The sequence below is a fragment of the Myripristis murdjan genome, chromosome 7, assembly GCF_902150065.1.
Source record: "Myripristis murdjan chromosome 7, fMyrMur1.1, whole genome shotgun sequence".
NCBI classification, from domain to species: Eukaryota; Metazoa; Chordata; class Actinopteri; order Holocentriformes; family Holocentridae; genus Myripristis; species Myripristis murdjan.
The window spans coordinates 14,401,540-14,419,765 of record NC_043986.1 but is presented as its reverse complement, the minus strand read 5'-3'; the positions used below and the strand labels follow the sequence as shown (position 1 = coordinate 14,419,765).

The 18,226-nt window shown below is 41.1% G+C and overlaps 1 protein-coding gene across 2 annotated transcripts; it reads left to right on the top strand.

The window, feature by feature from the left end:
* Positions 1 to 2,711: 2,711 nt before the first annotated feature.
* LOC115361618 (large neutral amino acids transporter small subunit 1-like) lies at positions 2,712 to 17,323 on the top strand. 2 transcript variants are annotated; one of them, XM_030055107.1, is made up of 12 exons: positions 2,712 to 3,099; positions 3,930 to 4,725; positions 5,604 to 6,134; positions 6,449 to 6,574; positions 8,255 to 8,360; positions 8,572 to 8,616; positions 9,392 to 9,515; positions 9,677 to 9,780; positions 10,417 to 10,513; positions 11,269 to 11,418; positions 13,121 to 13,295; positions 13,589 to 17,323. In XM_030055107.1, the coding sequence occupies exons 2-12, from the start codon at positions 4,650 to 4,652 to the stop codon at positions 13,663 to 13,665; spliced, it is 1,611 nt and encodes a 536-aa protein (XP_029910967.1). In that variant the 5' UTR covers positions 2,712 to 3,099; positions 3,930 to 4,649; the 3' UTR covers positions 13,666 to 17,323. The 2 variants fall into 2 exon arrangements, with proteins under 2 accessions (XP_029910967.1, XP_029910968.1); XM_030055108.1 differs by lacking the exon at positions 2,712 to 3,099 and having other exon boundaries at positions 3,825 to 4,725; positions 5,607 to 6,134.
* The last annotated feature ends 903 nt before the right edge of the window (positions 17,324 to 18,226 follow it).

Below are 18,226 nucleotides of genomic sequence, written 5' to 3'. Positions count from 1 at the left end.
GAGGGGTAGGTGAGGGCTGAAGTGACTGTGTGCGGAGGAGATCTCTGTCACAAAGCCAGCGGAGCGAGCTGAGTGCTCCAGTGGAGGTGGCAGTGGAGTGTAGGATCGACTGAGCAACAGCAGCGTGACTGCCAAAACACAGACGGGACGACTCACAAGTCTTGATGTTGAAGCTGTGCTGCCTGTATAACCCAGTGATCTAACCAAAAATGTGTTTTATTATTATACCACCACTGTACATTACAACTACACCATCACAAACAAGCCTACAGCTGAATACAAAAACAGATTTAATAACAGGACATTTCATTGTTACACTAAAAAAAATATAAAATAGAAGATATCACATCTTTGTTTAAATGCTTTTACGCTCTTACGCATGCGCATGGCTCTGCGTCTTTAAAATCTCCCATGATCCTCCTCCTAGTTTTAGACGGACAACTGTTTAAAAACAGCAATGCCGATTCATTAAAGGCATTAAATTCATTAAAGACGACGTTGTAGCCACGATGCAGCATAATTTGTGATTATTTATATAATCCTGCAAAATCATTTACACGTGTTTTGACACCGTTATTGATATACCTCGCTGTCCGGCACCCTATAAATACGGTGTTTAGTTCATTGAACATCCGGGCATTCGGAAGGCTTGCACTCTGGGCTACTGGCAGGGAACAGCGTTTCTCCACTTCCGCCCAGGGGAAAGTCCCCGGACACGCGGCAGAAAGTGCCCTGGGTGATCCCAGCGTCGGACTGCGCCCCGCTGGCCTCAGCCGAGACGTTCACCCGAACCGAGCTGGGCGGTGGCAGGTCGACTTTGTCAGCATGACAGGCATGCGAGCAGGCGGCGACTCGCGCACGACCAGAACGGGGCTCATTCTCGGAATGCACATTTTGCATTAACACAGCCTACTTATGGAGGATCACTGTTTAATGCAGCATGTTGAGGATAAACCCTCTAATTAACAGCGAAATGCCCAATAAGTTAATTATACTACCACAGACCCTTAGTACTAGTACCACTATTTATTCTCCTGCTGCTGATGCTGTTATTCTTCCGCCAGTCTATATAGCTCTTGAGTAATTTCTGTACAGTGCCTGCTAAGCTTTTTTTTTTTTTTTTTTTTATTTTCTGCTGTTATTTAGCTATATAGTCAAATTAACTAATTCACTTATTTTACGACGCCTGCAACATGAAAGTCGCTCAGCCAACCACACTGAGAACAGCCGAGAGGTTTATTTATCATCCTATTTCCTGGAGTTGGCGTGGAGCAACCCGAAGCGCCTCGAGGTCTAATTTATCACAGGTGAAGGTCGCCATCTAGTGGTTTTATGTATGTATAGGTACAAGTTAGCCGACAATGGGGGCCTGCTTTGCTCCTATGCCAATTTGTTTTTGGGCTTGTGGGAAGAAAAAAATCCATCTTTTCTAATGTTAACCCTTTTCAGGACAAAATAGTGTGGTGGGGCCGTTACTTGGATGATGTTATCATCTTCTTTTCTGGCACAGAGAAAGAGCTGGTAGATTTTCATACATATATATCAACACAACCAATGACAGTCTAAAATTGAGCTTGGAATATGATAAACATACCATTAACTTCTTAGACCTCTGTATCTCCAAGGATGACTAGGGTTACCTGCACACTTCCATTTTCAGGCAAGCCACAGACAGAAACACCTTACTCCATGCAGACAGTTTCCACCCTCCATGGCTGATTGACAATATCCCCTATGGACAGATTCAGAGATTGAGACGCATTTGTGACGATGATGGGGACTTTCTCTCTCAATCTGAGGACATGCAACAGCGCTTCAAGCAGAGAGGTTACCGTCCCAAGGTCCTCACTCAGGCCCACAACAGGGCAGTGTCCCTTGAACGATCAGAATTGCTCCGCCCCAAACCCAAACAGGAGCAGGCCCAAAAACCATACTTTGTCACACGCTATAGTAGAGAAGCTGTCCAGGTGAAACGGATCATCCAATGAAATTGGGCCATCATTGAAAGTGATGCTTCACTACGGGAGATATTCACAGAGCCTCCTGGTATCTGTTTCAAAAGGGCTCCTACAGTCAGGGACAAACTTGTCAGGAGCTACCTTCCAGGTCCCAAACATAACACTTGGCTACGCCAACCCAGGGGGAACTTCCGCTGTGGTCACTTTAATTATTGTGAGAACATGGTGAAGACTGATCATTTTCATGATGTGTTCACTAATAAGAAGTATCAGATCAATGGCTTCATCAATTGTAATGTAACCCATGTAGTGTACCGTCTTGAGTGTATCTGTGGCTGCTTTTATGTAGGCCTCACTAAGAGGAGGCTCCGTGACAGGGTAGCAGAACATCGCTATGCCATTCGTACTGGGAACCTCAACTACCCCATGGCCAAACATTTCAAAGAAGCTAATCATGTCAGCGATGCTACCCTTAAGGTGACTGGTATAGAGGTTATACTTCTTGATGCCAGGGGAGGCGACAAAATTAAGCGACTCAAACAAAGAGAGGCTTACTGGATTCATGCCCTTAAGGCAACCAGTCACCCAGGCCTTAATGAGGATTTTGACCTCTCTTCTTATCTTTAATGAATGTTTTGTTTATGTTGGTCAGAGTATATCATTTTTTTACTCACTTGCTTCCATTATTTTCTAAATATTATGTAGGACAAATGTTAGAATTTGTTTTTCATTCATTTGCTTCCATTTCTATGTTTCTACACCCCCGGAGGACACCTGCGCCATTGCACCACTCAGCCCTCCCACCTATGGGCGTGGACAGATGTCTATAACTTCCTCCATTTGTCTTCCCATTCTTGATGCCGAACACCTTGAGAAAGGCCGCATGGCCGAAATATGTCGGTGGTTTTAATGTTTAAGCCCTATTAATTAAAGGCCTTTTAAACCTATTAATTCACTTGAGTGCCTGGATTGTACTCCTTTTTCCTCTTTTCAGTTGAATTTATGTCTGGAAATAAACCGGACCAGCCTTGTTTGCAAACTTCTGCTATTTGCTCGGTATTTTACTTTGCATTAATTACCCTCGCTGAGATTTGTGAGTAACATTTTCAGACATGACTTTAATGACATCAATCATTTTGGGGTAAGTGCCCCGTTTCATTATGATGATGATGATGATAATACTAATACTAATACTAATACTACTAATAAAGTAACAACAACAACAACAACAACAACAATAACAACAACAGCAATACAACTACTACTACAACAACTACTGACAATAATAATATTAATAATAATAATTTATTATTATGATTATTTTGGATTATATATTGCATTTTGTGTGCAAGAAACACCACTGATCAATACATGAGGGGGAACTATGATGGTTGGTGATTTTATCACTGCACCCAGAACAGTTTCTGATCACTTGATACTCTATTTTTATTTTTATCTGGTGGGTAACTAAAGCAGATGATAGTGCACGATACAATACACACTACTTGGCAGATTACTGTGGAAAAGTTTGTTCTTCAGGCTGTGCTCTGGTGATTTGAATCAGTAAAAGCAAAAGTTTGGTAGATCGAGGAGTTCAGTGATTGCTAATAAACAAAGCGTTACAAACGTTACAAGCTGGTTAACTTGCTGATCCTGTTTGGTAGACCCCACTCCCCCCGGGCTGTGTTGTGTGATCACCTTAGGCACTGGAATGCTGAGTGGGTGTGGTCATGGTAGGGCACCATAGGCCCTTGCATCACTTAACTAAACTTATTTTATCATATAATTTACTCAGCTACACCGTGGACACAGCTGTTGCAAAAAAAAATATACCAGAAAATGCCACAGTGTTTATGGTGTGTGTTTGATAAAGTTTATTTCTACAGTGGAAACAGCATCAAATCAGTTTGTAAAAAAAAAAATAACAACTTCAGCTGGTCTAATATCACCCATGTTGTCTCTACTGGCTAGGTGTTTTAGTTCTCCATTTTCTCTCTGGTGTCACCTTTCTGCATGAGAGAGGAAGAACAAAGACACTTGCTGTTACACTTTTGAGCCACCAGGGGGGGCATCGGGCATACAGCATCCTTGGTGAGACACATCAAAGCACCCACATACACACACACACAGGAACGAACACACACACACAGCATTAGCTTTGGCAGCATACAGAAAGATGACAGCGTCACATGGTGGCCCCTCCGAACGCTGCCTGCAAATGACCTACTTCCACCTCTGAGCTATCCCATCATTCATTTGGAGTGGGCGTAGGCTCAGGCTGCAGCATCACGACATCAGGCTCCACAAAGGTCCACCTCCTCCCTGCTCTGGTGTACTGGAGAGAGAGAGAGAGAGAGAGAGAGAGAGAGAGAGAGAGAGAGACAGTCAGATGAGACCCAGGTTGTTTGGAAGCGGGTGTCTGAATTAGAGAAGGAGAGAGAGTGTGTGTGCATGTGTGTGTGGGGGGAGAGAGACAGGGAGAGAGTGCCTGAGGGATACAGAGAGACTCAGCAAGAGAGAGAGAGAGACTGGGAGAGAGAGGGGCAGTGTGTATGAGTGTGTGTGTGTGTGTGCATGAGAGAGAGAGGGAACAAGAGAGGAAATTGAGGCAGGAGAAGGAAGAGACCATAAAGGAAGGGAGGAAAAGGGACAAGAGGGAGAGAAGAGTGGGGGACCCAGAGGAGAGAGAGGATGGCCGAGCCGGAGCTGAAATCACGGAGCAGCCGGGAGAGTGTTACCAAGGCGGCGAGCAAGGAGAAGATGGGGGGTAGGTACACAAAGATATATACACACACACACACTACTGTAGACACCACATGGTGCAGGGCTGCATTATTCCGCCATGCGCTCCACTGAGGTCTGATGCAACATTGCCTTATGCAAAACCACATGCCTTTTGATGCTGCTCCAGAGATGCATCATGATGATTTGGGTGTGTGTCTGTGTGTGGTTCTTTGGATGCCAGTGAGCTTCAGGGTGTATAAATGCGACACATATAGTGTGGTTATGGGTTACGAAAATAGATCTCATATGCCACGACAGGCCTGTTCCAGAGCCTGTTAAAACAAGTATGACAAACATGCTAACACAAATGCTCACCCATGCGTAAATGCACACACATTCACTCGGGTCTTTTTTCATCATTTCTCTTTTTTGTTTGTTTGTTTGGCAAAATAAACAAGCACACGTCAACAGAACAATTCCCAAACAAACCTATTAGGTCTAACTCTCTTTGTGTGATACTAGATCTCACATGTGGGGATAAGATGCAAATTAAAGCACCAGTGTTTGGTTCAGTTCTTGAAGAACAGGTTTGAACGTCCCCTGGGGCACCGCTCCAACCTCCTGTTACACTTTACCTGTCCAGACCACAAATATCTGAGTGACACGCTCCCAGTTGCACAGAACTTCCACTGTACTTGTTCCTCACTGCTTGAGGCTAGATATGAAAAAGATTTATTGTGTGTATTGTAGTTCCAGATTTGATTCAATGAGTTGATGGTTTGGTTGTAATGAACCAATGACTTTTTTTTTTTTTTTTTACTATCCTTTTTCATCACTTCTGTCAGTTTGGCAACACTAAAAGACTACACCTAAATGTGAAATTCTCTCTTGTCTCATCTTCCTCTATCTTGTCTTCTGCAGCAGCTGAAGCAGCCTCAGACGATGATCTGACCACAGAGAAGCTCCCGTCTCCGTCCACCCCGATGGTCTCTGGTCCCGATGCCAGCAGCCCCACTCAAGGCTCGCCTGGCAAGGGGAATAAAATCGAGCTCAAACGCAGCATCACCCTTTTCAACGGCGTGGGAATGATCATAGGCACCATCATAGGCTCGGGTATTTTCATCACTCCAACCGGTGTGGTCAAAGAGACGGGCTCAGCGGGGCTCTCGTTGATTGTGTGGTCTGTCTGCGGCGTGGTGTCGACCATGGGCGCCTTGTGCTACGCTGAGCTGGGCACAACCATCACCAAGTCGGGAGGAGACTACACTTACATCCTGGAGGTGTACGGAGAACTGGCGGCCTTTCTGAAGCTGTGGATAGAGATGCTCATCATCCGGCCGTCCTCGCAGTACGTGGTGTCACTGGTGTTTGCTACCTACCTTCTGAAACCTCTGTACCCAAACTGCACTGTGCCTGACACTGCCGCCAAGCTCATCGCCTGCCTGTGTCTCAGTGAGTATGGGAGCTGCCTGGGGCTAGCCTTCCAACTGTTACACAAAAACCTGCCAAACGCTCCATCACATGCTTTGAAGCTGAAATATTGTGCCACTCCTGCTGTTTGCATTCATCCTGTCACGCATAATCATTTTGAATGACATGAACATTATGTCCAGAGTCTTAACAAACAGCTAAAATCATCCTCAACAGTGATTATGAAGAGATCTACTGTCTTTCTCTGTCTACAGATTCATGCTGCTTCCCAAGTGATTGATTAATCTCTAATTTCACAACAATACTCTGCTTTTACTCTGCTTTACATCCTGCAGCGTCCCTCACGTTTGTCAACTGTATCAGTGTGAAAGCAGCCACCAAGGTCCAGGACTTGTTCACGGCATCCAAGTTGGTAGCCCTGGCCATCATCATCATCTTTGGCTTCGTCCAGATTTTCACAGGTAAATCCTACTTGCTTACAAAGTCATTCCAAAGGCCAGGTAGACAGTATTTGACTTTCAGTTTTTAATGATTCAATACTTTAAAATTCACGTACTTTGAGGGATCCCTGTGAAACCCCTTGGACTCATCATCGCCGTACACAAAGCACAGAGACCAGAAGTAGGTTATCACCAATTTAGTGTGAATGAAAAAGTGGCAGAGTTTATGGACACTTAACAGAGGTTTCTTTTGTCTCTAATGGTCAACAAATTCTTGGTGGAGACTAATGAGCGAGCAAATCACCCTCTTTTCAGTTTGTTGGCACACAAGTTCAGCCTGAATACAAGGCCTGTCTGTCTGCAGCCATGTGCCTGTGCATATGTGTGCTCATACATGCATGTTCATGTATGTGCACGTGTGTGAGTGTGTGTTTTTCTGTTTTTTTCTTTGTGAGAGGGTATGTACGTCTTAGTTAAATGTGTGTCCAAACAGGTTTTCTGTCCACCGCACTGTTGAAGAAGCCTCTCTTTTTGGACACTAAGCTGTACTCAGTGTAGATACATTTCTTACATAACATTGATCTTTACAGTATTTATTGATTCATTTAATAAAATGTGATTGAATCAGTATCACTGTCAGGGAAAACTGGGAATAAAAACAGCCTCTGCATAGTTCATCCTGTAAATCATATTATCTATATTGTGTAATTTCTCCAAACCTAGAGAGAAACCGCCACTGCTGATGTAATTTATGTGCATAAATCTGCCCCATATTGAATAACAATAGATTTCAATGCATTTGAATAGAAAAGCAGCTCCGGTAGCTCCAGTCTCTCCGGCCAAAATAAAACAGCGCGGGAAGACCAGACAGTGTGGCCATCTTTTGCACCATGCTGCATCTGCTGCTGCCCCCCCTCACGCCCCACCCCCACCCCCTGCCTCCCGTTAGGCCACGCCCACCACCATTGTGCTCCACACTGCGTTACCATGGCAACTCGGCGGCAAAGCTTGCCGGCTGTTGTCGCGCTGTGGTCTTTCAGAACTCCTGAGCCTAAGAGAGAAGGACAGAGTGAGAAAATAATGCATGTATAATACGCCTTGTAGAAAAGAGAGGCATTACCATCTGAAAGACACAGGTAGAGAGGGGAGTCAAATAGAACCAAGGCTTCAAGCGCACACACACACACACACACACACGCACACACACACACACACACACACACACTTATGCATACACACTCAGGCATACACATCCAGTCCACACATCCTCCTTAAAGCCCCCCGCCCCCAGCCTACTGATGTCTGACACAGTAGGTTCAGCAGCAGGGGTACTGGAGTGGATTGAGGTTTGTAGTTATAAAATGTCTGCTCATTTTTCAAATGTCAGCTGTGCAGGACCTGATTATGTTTCCTGTGCATCACAGGGAGACGTTTTAACCTGGAGGTCAGGTGCTCAGATAGAGTCCTAACAGGCTGAGTGGATTCTGTTTGCCTCTTTCAAATGTCATGTCAGTCAGCCGTCCGGCAGCATAGACTGGCCTCGATACAAGAAATTAAAAAATGTGACAGAGGAGCCGAGTGGGCATTCATCAAACGTCTGTGAGACTATAGAATACGTCCATCAACTAAAGTTACTTAGGATAATTAATTGTGCTTATAAAGTCAATTAAAAAAAACATTTTTTTTATTGTGTATGTGCAGGTGATGTGCCCTATTTGACACCTGAGCTGGCATTTGAAGGCAGCAAAATGGGAGTTGACAATATTGTCTTGGCTCTATACAGCGGCCTCTTTGCTTTTGGTGGCTGGTAAGGCATTTTTAATCAATTTCTATGTAATCAGACATCAGAAATAGAAATGATGTATTCTATTCTAAATCCAGCCTTCTCCAATTTCCCTTAACGTAACTCTTACCAGGTCAATATAATCCCAATCTTCATCCAGTCCCTGAAATAATAATATTTTGTATTATTATCGTCTCTTTGTTTGTTTGTTTGTTTGTTTGTTTCCCTCCCGCAGGAATTACCTGAATTACGTGACAGAGGAGATGATCAATCCAGAGAGGTGACTTATATGTGATGGAGGTTGTGTTGAGGATTGTACAGACTCTGCTGTAAATATTTGCCTCCAGCATGATTACCCTCATATATGACTGAATTTGTTTATGAACTGAATGCATGGAGATATACAGCGGCTATAATATTACATATTATAGAGCAGCATGTGACGCATATACCTTCAGATTCTATCAGTGAATATTTCTCATTGAGCATGACTGATGAGTACATGAAAGTAATCAGAAATTAAATTCTTAGGTCACATATTTAAAGGAATACTTCAGTGTTTTGGGCAAAATACCTTTTTTCCAAATTTCCCAGACTGAGACAAGATGTTTGATACCATGTTCCCAAATCCCAAGATGTGTATTTCAAATCCACATGTTACACTGTGTAAATAAGACAACTTCAGAGTTGCTGTAAGGTTTAATTTTTCTCTTTGACAGAGCTAGGCTAACGGCTCCCATAGACTTCAAGTATTTATGCTAAGCTAACACAAAATACTACAAATAGGAACCAAACCGCTGGACATACAGATGTGAAAATGTATCAAACATCTCGTTTCAGTCTGGGTTAGTTGGAAAAAGGGTATTTTGCACAAAACATTGGAGTATTCGTTTAACAACTGGATTGCATGAAACTGAAAAAAAAAACAAAACAAACAAGAAGAAGAAGAAATCCAAATTGTGTTCAGTGGACATAATCAGATATTATTTGGAAATATAAATATGGAAATACATATGTGTTTTTTCCTCACATAACCTTTGACCTTTCACGCTTAGGAACCTGCCCCTGTCCATCATCATATCCATGCCAATAGTGACGGTGGTGTATGTTTTGACCAACTTGGCCTACTTCACCACCATCTCTCCTCAAGCCATGATTGAATCGGAGGCGGTTGCCGTGGTGAGCGTAATCCTCCTGTCACAATAAAGTTAATCCAGCCTGATCTCTCGCACACATAGCCATGTTTTTTTTTTTTTTTTTTTTTTTTTAAATCAATGCAGAGTGTGGTTGATGTTTAGATGAAATGTATGCTGTCCTAATCACCCTGCATTGTTTGGCAGAGTTTTGGAGAGTACCATCTCGGTGTCATGTCCTGGCTGATCCCTGTGTTCGTGGGACTGTCTTGCTTCGGAGCCGTCAATGGATCCCTGTTCACCTCAGCACGGTGTGTGTTTGGGGCATACACACAAAAATGGTCTTTATTTTATTTTGAAATTTCAATCACTGCACACATGATCCAATTGGATGACCTAAAAGCAGCAAACAATGGCTTTGCGATGATTTCGTGTTTTCATAATTCACCATATTTCCATTTACAACAGGATGTTTGCGTGAGAAGTAAGAGTGGGGACAGGGGAGATATCGCTCAAAAGTGCTCAAAAGCTAAAAAAAAAATATTTTGCACATATTGTTAAGCTTTTTTGGGTTCATCAAAATGAATAACGTCCAGTGAGTGGGATGCAGTAACTGTGTGTTTGGAAAAAGAAAGAGACACGGTTTTTGTGGATGAACCTAAAATGCATCACTGTACCATGTTGCCACTTGTATCACTTACAAAGGTGTGAAGTTGCAGATTTTGAGATTGTGAGATGGGCAGATGGTGGGACTGTTTAGAAATCTGTGATAGTGTTATTGGCTTGGAGTTGCTCTGTATGCCTACTGAAAGTAATCACTACGGACAATATATCCCACAAAGTAATAATGAAGTTTTATATATAAATAAATATAAATATAGCTTATGCTTAGGATTTACTTCCTGACACATTTATAATTAGCTTTGTGCTGCTTTTGCTCCTCCTAGGTTGTTCTACGCTGGAGCTCGAGAGGGTCAGCTCCCTGCTGCTCTGGGTCTGGTCCACACAGACATGTTCACCCCGGTGCCATCGCTCATCTTCACAGTAAGTCACCAATATTTCTGACAATGATTGGTCAGTTATTTGTATTTTGGGGCTTCTTTTTAGCCTTCTGCTTTTTTTTTTGAGACCCCTAGTTGTTAAACTGCTCCAAAAGCTTAAGAGTATGATAAAATATCAGGCATTAATCAAAATATGATCTTCACTGGCTTCAATTTTGGCCGCCGAAGACTTGCACTAATATGAACAGGACTGCGGTACAGATTATGGTGGCCAACAAATTCTGTCCTCAATTGCTGAGGAGCTAAAACTTTCTATTCCAAAACCGATTATGAGCCCGCAGTGAGGTCTGACATCCGGAAAGCATCTGGCAGTGTAATCCCACTGGTCACTCATGCTGATCAACAGCCCTGTCCCCCCCTGCAGCTATAGTGATGTCAAAATCAACTGAGAGACAATTAAAACCTTTGTTATTGTATTTAATGTTTGTATTTGATGTTTCAAAAATTGATCGATCATTATTTGGAAGTGCAGTCCCATGAAACATCTAATAACAAACAGAAATCCATTTTTATGTTGGCATTTGGCATGACATATTCCTAATTAAATGAATAACTAACTAAATGAATAAATACATAAATAAACACATAGATAGATAGATACATAGATATATAGATAAATAAAAATATAGATAGATAGATACATAAAACTTTGAAAATGCTGTTTTATGCTGTTTAAATGCATTGTTGTATGAAATGTAAGCCTAATGTTAACTGACAGTTCCTTCTCTCTTCTGTCAGTGTTTCCTGTCCATGATGTACGCCATCTCTCAGGACATCTTCTCCGTCATCAACCTGTTCAGCTTCTTCACCTGGCTGTGTGTCGGCATGGCCATTGCCGGCATGCTCTGGCTGCGCTGGAAGAAGCCTGAGCTCAGAAGACCCATTAAGGTACCGCAGCCGGGCCAGAAAACTTGGATGTTGTGTTTTAAGATAAGATATATGATAAGATATAGGATCTTCCTTTATGAAAAAAACACATATGAAATAAACCACATGTGGTTTTGGAACAAATGTGATCTACCACCACATGATTCTGTTATTTCACATGTGATTTTCATGTTGGTTTTTTGACACGTTGTCTGAAACCTTATGCTATTATTTCACGTGTGAAAAAGCAAAATGAAAAACACATGTTTCAAAATCACATGTGGCTTACATGTGATTTCATGTGAAATGTCTTGTTTAGACATGTGAAAATTGTAGTTCACATGAGAACAAACTAGTCATACGTGATCATGTGGAACTGACAAGTGAAAATGCAAATCTCGTGTGATTTCATATTGTTGTCACAAATGGAAATTCTGGTTCAGAGGCCAGTTGTGTGGAAATGCACATGTGGTAATTTTCAATCATGTGAAAACAGAAAATCGCTAGTGAATATGTAATATGTAAATATTGCTAGTCACATGTGAAAATGGTAAATGCTCATGTGAAATTCAAATTTTTACATATGAAAACTTATATTTTGCGTAAGATATTTTCATAAGAGTTTTCTCACTGGAGTTGTATCTACTCCACTGAGTTTATGATTTAGGCTTCTTCAAAGGCCTTGCTTGTGCTGGTTTCATAAATCACCCACGTCCTGTCTTTTTTATGAAAGTACCATTGTATCTTTAGTGCTGTTGTTGGTTCCAAGTGGAGACATATTTCCAGGAGCAGAGGAAATGGTGTTTGTACTAATAGACGGCTGTTTGTTTTTGTTTGATCCCAGGAATATTACTTTGATTCACCAGAGTCTTTTATCTTTCTCTTCAGTGTCCCAGTGCGCTCGGTCCACTTATTTCATACGATGCATCTCTAACTAGGACTAGATAGAGCTCCTGTGCAGCACATATGTATCTGTAAACCATTCATAAAACAAAACAGTCATACGCTCTCACGTGATCGTAATCTAGAGTTTCTGATGGAACAGCAACTCATATTACTTTGGTAGCGCTGGATTTTTATATATACATATTTTCTTTCATCCTGCATTAAGGCATTATATATTATTTATTTTCTGCCATCTGACCAAATGATGAGTTTATTTGGGAAACTCTGTTTACACTTACTCTGTTTGTCTTATATGAATATATATGGCATAAATTGTCTCTCTAAAAGGACTGAAAATGTAATAAAACTTTTTTTATTGTAATAAAATCCTATAGGGTAATATCATCACAGTTATTATGATGTTATCAGTTGTAACAGTTCTCATACTCACACCTTCTTAAAGTCAGCTTCATATTTTATTTGAGTTTGAACTTTCGAACAAAGAAATGAACATAGACAATCATTTATTTATTTATTGACATTTAAAAATGCATACTTGAAGATGCATCTTAATGCAGGATGATGGAAAATAACAACAGAGGAAAACAGAGGCTCTCTTTAGCAATGTGGATTACAACATAAGTCTCATATTAAAATCATTTTGTTCACTATTGGAAAAAAAAACATCACCTGAAATTTATCATTTAATATCTCTGAGGATCCAGTCTGTAACAGTGGTATCATTTTGTCAGTCAGAAACTTAATTTTACCTGCTACCCTCTTTTATTTTGGACTTACAGTCCTCACCTTGGTACCTCTGTGCCTCTTTTTTTTCCAGATCTGTGTGCTCATCCCCGTGACTTTTGTTTTGGGCTGTGTCTTCATGATTGTGGTGTCGTTTTGGGCAGCTCCCTTTGAGTGCCTGGTAGGCAGCAGCATCATTCTCACAGGCATACCAGCCTACCTGCTGGGCTACAAGTGGAAGAAACCCCACGTGGTCAAGAAGATGCTGGGTGAGCAGGACATCTTGTTTTTATAACGTCTTTGTCTATTTGTTCGGTGCGGTCCAGGCGAGGTTGGAGACACATTCATGACTGCTTGTTATGAAATTCTTGTAAAGCTATCTGCTGAAGTAGTACAGCTGTGGGCATTGATTCATTTTGGTTTGTTTATACTTGGTGCAAAGGAGTCAAACAAAGGTGTTTTCTCCAGCAGGTCATAAGATCTGACCTCATTACAATTTGGCCTGGAGTAACCTTCTTTACGAAAGGCAAAGTGGCTAACGTAACAAGTTGTCTCTCCTCAGAAATCTTCACCATGTTCTGTCAGAAGATCTTCATGTCCGTCCCAGAGGAGAAGGAGCAAAGTGAAGCGGCTGACTAACGGCTGGACACACTCTGAACCAGACGAAGGACTGAGTCAGTGTTTCCTCATTCGAACATCGCCAACGTGTTTACATTCATTCACTCTTTCCTTGTGATGCGGCTGCAGAAATCTTAGTCAAGTAGGGTTAACTCCAATGTTGGCTCTGGTGTACAAAGCGTGTTTTATGGCCAGTTTTTTGAACATTTTCAAAACGTAGCTTCTCCTCTTTCGCTCCTTCTGGAAACTCAAATCTAACGCTCTTCTCCGCTTTTGGCGTATAAATGTAACATAACACTTTTCACTGCTTTTATCCTGAGTGGTTTGACATTTATTTCTTCTTTAATATTTGAACATGTGCATTTCTTTCATGCAGGTTTTTAATGGGGTACCATGCACTGATGTTCAAATACGAATAATAATTGCAGAGACATAGTTGTACACTGCAAACAAAGCCTCAGTAGCTACAATAGAAGGTACTGTAGTGGCTGGTCATGTGGCTGAGGTGACTGGACCCAAATGCAGACTCAGGCAGGTGTGTGTTTATTAATAAACAGACTGGAAACGTGAGGAGGGTGGCAGAAAAACCTGTACAATCAAGGATGCTCTATACAAAGTATGGCATACACTTCCAGTCTCCTAAGTGGGCATGGTCACCCACCCCCATCTGAAAGTGTTGTCAGAGACAGTTTGTCCATCTCAAAACAATACAACACTAGATACAGCACAATTTTTAATGTTTGCGCCTTATTTTGCTGCTCGTTTTTATCTGCGGGCTTAACATCTGATGTAAAGCCAGCACAAGTTCATATCTGTGCTAATATTCTCTTTTTCCCCGCCAAAAAAGAAAAATAATACGATTAAGCAAAGAAACGCAAGTCGTATTTCATTTTTAACTATGAATTCATGGTTTCATGTATGAGTCCCTTTAAATTTCTGTTTGTCCAGGTGAAATGTGACGCTGCTAGTCTCCTAAAGAGGCAGGGAGCTCATGTGGCACCGATATAGGAGGTGATTCAAAGTGAGCCGTCTCTTTTCTGAAGGAGCAGGGACTGATGGTTAGGTGTGGTTTAAGAAGGCAGGTAGTGATGACAGGTGTGTGTATGGGTGGGTGGGTGGATGGGTGGTGGGGGGGCATGCCCACATCACACACACTGACTTGAAGGCAGGGAAACTCAAGGCCAGACAGGGATCATGACAGAAACATAACAGGAAGCGCACAATTTTGTAGGTAGCCTCAAGAAATGAAGGAAGGAGGGGGGACATAACATGCTACTTAAAAAAAAAAAAAAAAAAAAATCTTTACACATCTAACAACTAACCAATATCTAGCTATAGTTGGTCATAGATTATGGACGCAGCTAATGTGCGGAGGAATTAATCCTTTGCTGTAGTTGAGAATGTATGATCTGGGCCTAAAGGGTCTAATCTAATTCTAAAATCAGATTACTGACATTATAAATAGGGTTAGGGTCAGAAGAAGTAATTTTCAATATAACAGAAATTAATGTTATATTTACATGGCATTCATTTTGGGGGGTTTAAAATAATAGCACATAATAGCACAGGTCATTTCGACATTTTAATTCTTCTTTCTTTCTTTCTTTTTTTTTTTTTTGGATTTATTGATTTTCATTGGTCAAATCAAAGCAAGCGTCTCCGGACTATCCGCACTATCTCGAAAAGCACATTTGTGCCAAGTGACGTATGATGTGGTGTGTGATGTGTTGCCTTAAGGTTGTTACTGTGAGACAGGTCTGTGGCTTGTATCAGTGGACTCTGTATATTTCATTGCAAAACCAAACCGGTTCCATATCGGCTCCTGTGTGAGACCATTCATCCCTTCGTATCGCCGATGATGATGATGATGATGATGATGATGATGATGATGATGCTATTTTTGATGAAATGACAGTGGATCCAAACCAGCAAGTGTTTGTGAGGCATTATATATTGTCAGCAGCTTGATTCCTGTATAGATGTATAGATATCATTTTAGTATTTGTATTTAGGAAGGCCCATTGTAGCGTTTAGTATTTTGAATTGTGTGTATCTGTTATCCTGTGCCAGCCATGTCGATGCTGATGCCCCCTGACATTTTGTACTAGTATTTTATTGTTTTGTCATCATTCGACCACAATGAATGTTGAAAAATGTATCAAAATCATTTTTTAATCTTTAAAAAACAATCTTACTTTTAAGCTGGATATTCTAAGGTTTTCCCAAAGTATTTTACAACCTTTCCAGCTCCAGTCATGACTATTAGAGCTCATTAAGCTCACAGGGAAATGGAAGAGGGGGGTGGGGACATGGGTTGGGAGGGGCTGCTGGATTTCACACACAGTAGAGTGACAGTGCGCCCACAGCCCATGATCTGGGATCCATTTTTACAATTTACTCACTCATGGTTAAAGGTGTTACATGTAGCATTTCAACATTAATAAATCAGCAATGTCTAAAAGTAATTGTGATGCAGGAAACGGAGATTGCTTTATGGCACAAAACTGGAAGAGGAGCACTATTCCAATGGTGCAAAAGCTTTCTGAATTACTCCAAATGGTTGATGGAAGGAGTGACAGGCATATGGGAGAAAAAAAATCATGTAACAAGTTTAGTCTGATGTAGAGACAAAGAAAACTTTTTTTTTTTTTTTTTTTTTTTTTTTTTTTTAATAAAAGTAGAAATGTAATCTTTGTGACTGGAGGCCAAAGGGTTTATGGGAAATGTGGTCTTTTCTCCTTTGAGAAACACTAACAGTATCACTGGCATCAGATAGAAACTCCAAAAAACTTCCTCTTTACCAAGTCGTTCACTGAATCTTTCATCGTAAAATCTTGATTTTCTTAAACCAAGAAAAAAAAAAAAAAAACATTTCATGGGGATGAAATAATCCCACTAGTTTCCAATGCATTTTCACCTGCTTCAGGAATTTTTCTCTTCTAAATATTCTGTTATAAATATTTTTTTTCATCCCACTGGCAGTTTTTTTGCCACTTGTTTAGACAGAGATTTTGCAGCATACTAATCAAATTGGCTCGCATTTTTTTTAATGGAAATTATACTAAGTCATACAAATTAATTTGATAATGATATGTTGAAATTGCTACATGCAGCACTTTTAAAGTTTGGAAATGGGTCAGGGAAGTCATCTTCAGTCAGCATCCGATGGCGAACTCCCCCTTCAGCTCCTAGTTTTTGTAAGATATTTTATAAGAACAAAACGTTAGTACCTGAGTTGTAACCACGGCCAGTGAAGATTCCAACCTGTTTTTGTTGGACTGTAAAACTTCTTCATGATGTCCTCAGTAAACAAAACTAACTGATTGAGAGCACAACAAATAACAGCACAATGTCCCACAGCTCAATTTGGCCTTTACAAAATGGACTTGAGTGCAGTTTGTTCGGTGGCTGGGATGATGAAAAAAGAAGCCCTTCTGTATTTTGTGGCATGAGTGTGTGCAGCAAAGCTCTGTGTGTGCAAAGTATTACTGTGTTATGTATGAATCAGTAATACCATTAAAGGTATTATTGACTTACTGGAATGTTATGAAAAGGAAAAATATATATATGCTATTATTTTTAATCTGAAGAATTCAACATACCTCTTTAAACTATTGTAGCTATTATATGTCAGTGACCATGGCAGGTACAAGTACCATTAAAAATATTTTTGTTCAAAGCTTCTGCTTGTTTGTTTGTTTGTTTGCTTGCTTTTTTCTCCCCATGCAGCTAAGAAAAGACTCCTGCTCCTCAGAAGGTTAAAATTAGGCTCCCCATTTCTGTGTAAATGCAGTGGCTTAATATACCTGCGTCAAACAAAAGGCTAGCCCGAGCCTCTCTGCAGATAACAACCCAATTTCAAGCAGAACAAGCAATCCCAAAACACAACAAGATAGCGCATATCCAAATGAGAATGCTTCGCAAACATGATTTTCCCAAAACGCCTTCAAACAGTGTTATCTCCTCAGCCATCAAGTGTTTTGGTATTGATCTGTATGAAATGCTCTGTCCTTTCTTATTTCTCTCTCAGTTCGCTTGCTGTCAGACAATGATAGTGTTGATGCCCGTACTGTCAGGAGAGTTCATATCCGCCTGAAGAGGAAATGAGAGCGTCTGATGGGTACTGATGCAACCAGTATTAGAACTGCTGGGGACAATATTAGTGATGGGAGATTGGACAGGCAACAAGCCAATATTGCCCAAGTGACATAGTGCATTGTGACGCCTTTGGCAAAAAGGGGAGTGCATAAAACAGGGGCTCAAGCAGCTCGCTCGATAGCTAAAACAACAGAGCAAAAACACACATTGTAAATCCATGCAGCTGTGGTTTCATTTGGAGCTGATGCACTGTTAAGGTTAGACAGGTGGGTTACTGTGATTGTAAGTCAGTGAAGTAAATATGGAAATAACAGACAAATTTATTATTATTATTATTTTTTTTTTTTTTGCAAAACTAATTCTGCACAGGGTCTCAAATAGCCTATATATACACCAGATGAAGTGAGGCTGACTGAGTTTGCCAGGTACATGTGACAGCCTTAAAACAGGACACTGTAAAAAATCTCCATCATCCATCAGTCTC

Coding starts and splice junctions, on each gene's coding strand:
- LOC115361618 (XM_030055107.1), top strand. CDS start 4,650: ATGGCCGAGCCGGAGCTGAAATCACGGAGCAGCCGGGAGAGTGTTACC. Junction 9,781..10,416: donor TCCCTGTTCACCTCAGCACG/GTGTGTGTTTGG, acceptor TGCTCCTCCTAG/GTTGTTCTACGCTGGAGCTC. Junction 13,296..13,588: donor CGTGGTCAAGAAGATGCTGG/GTGAGCAGGACA, acceptor GTCTCTCCTCAG/AAATCTTCACCATGTTCTGT.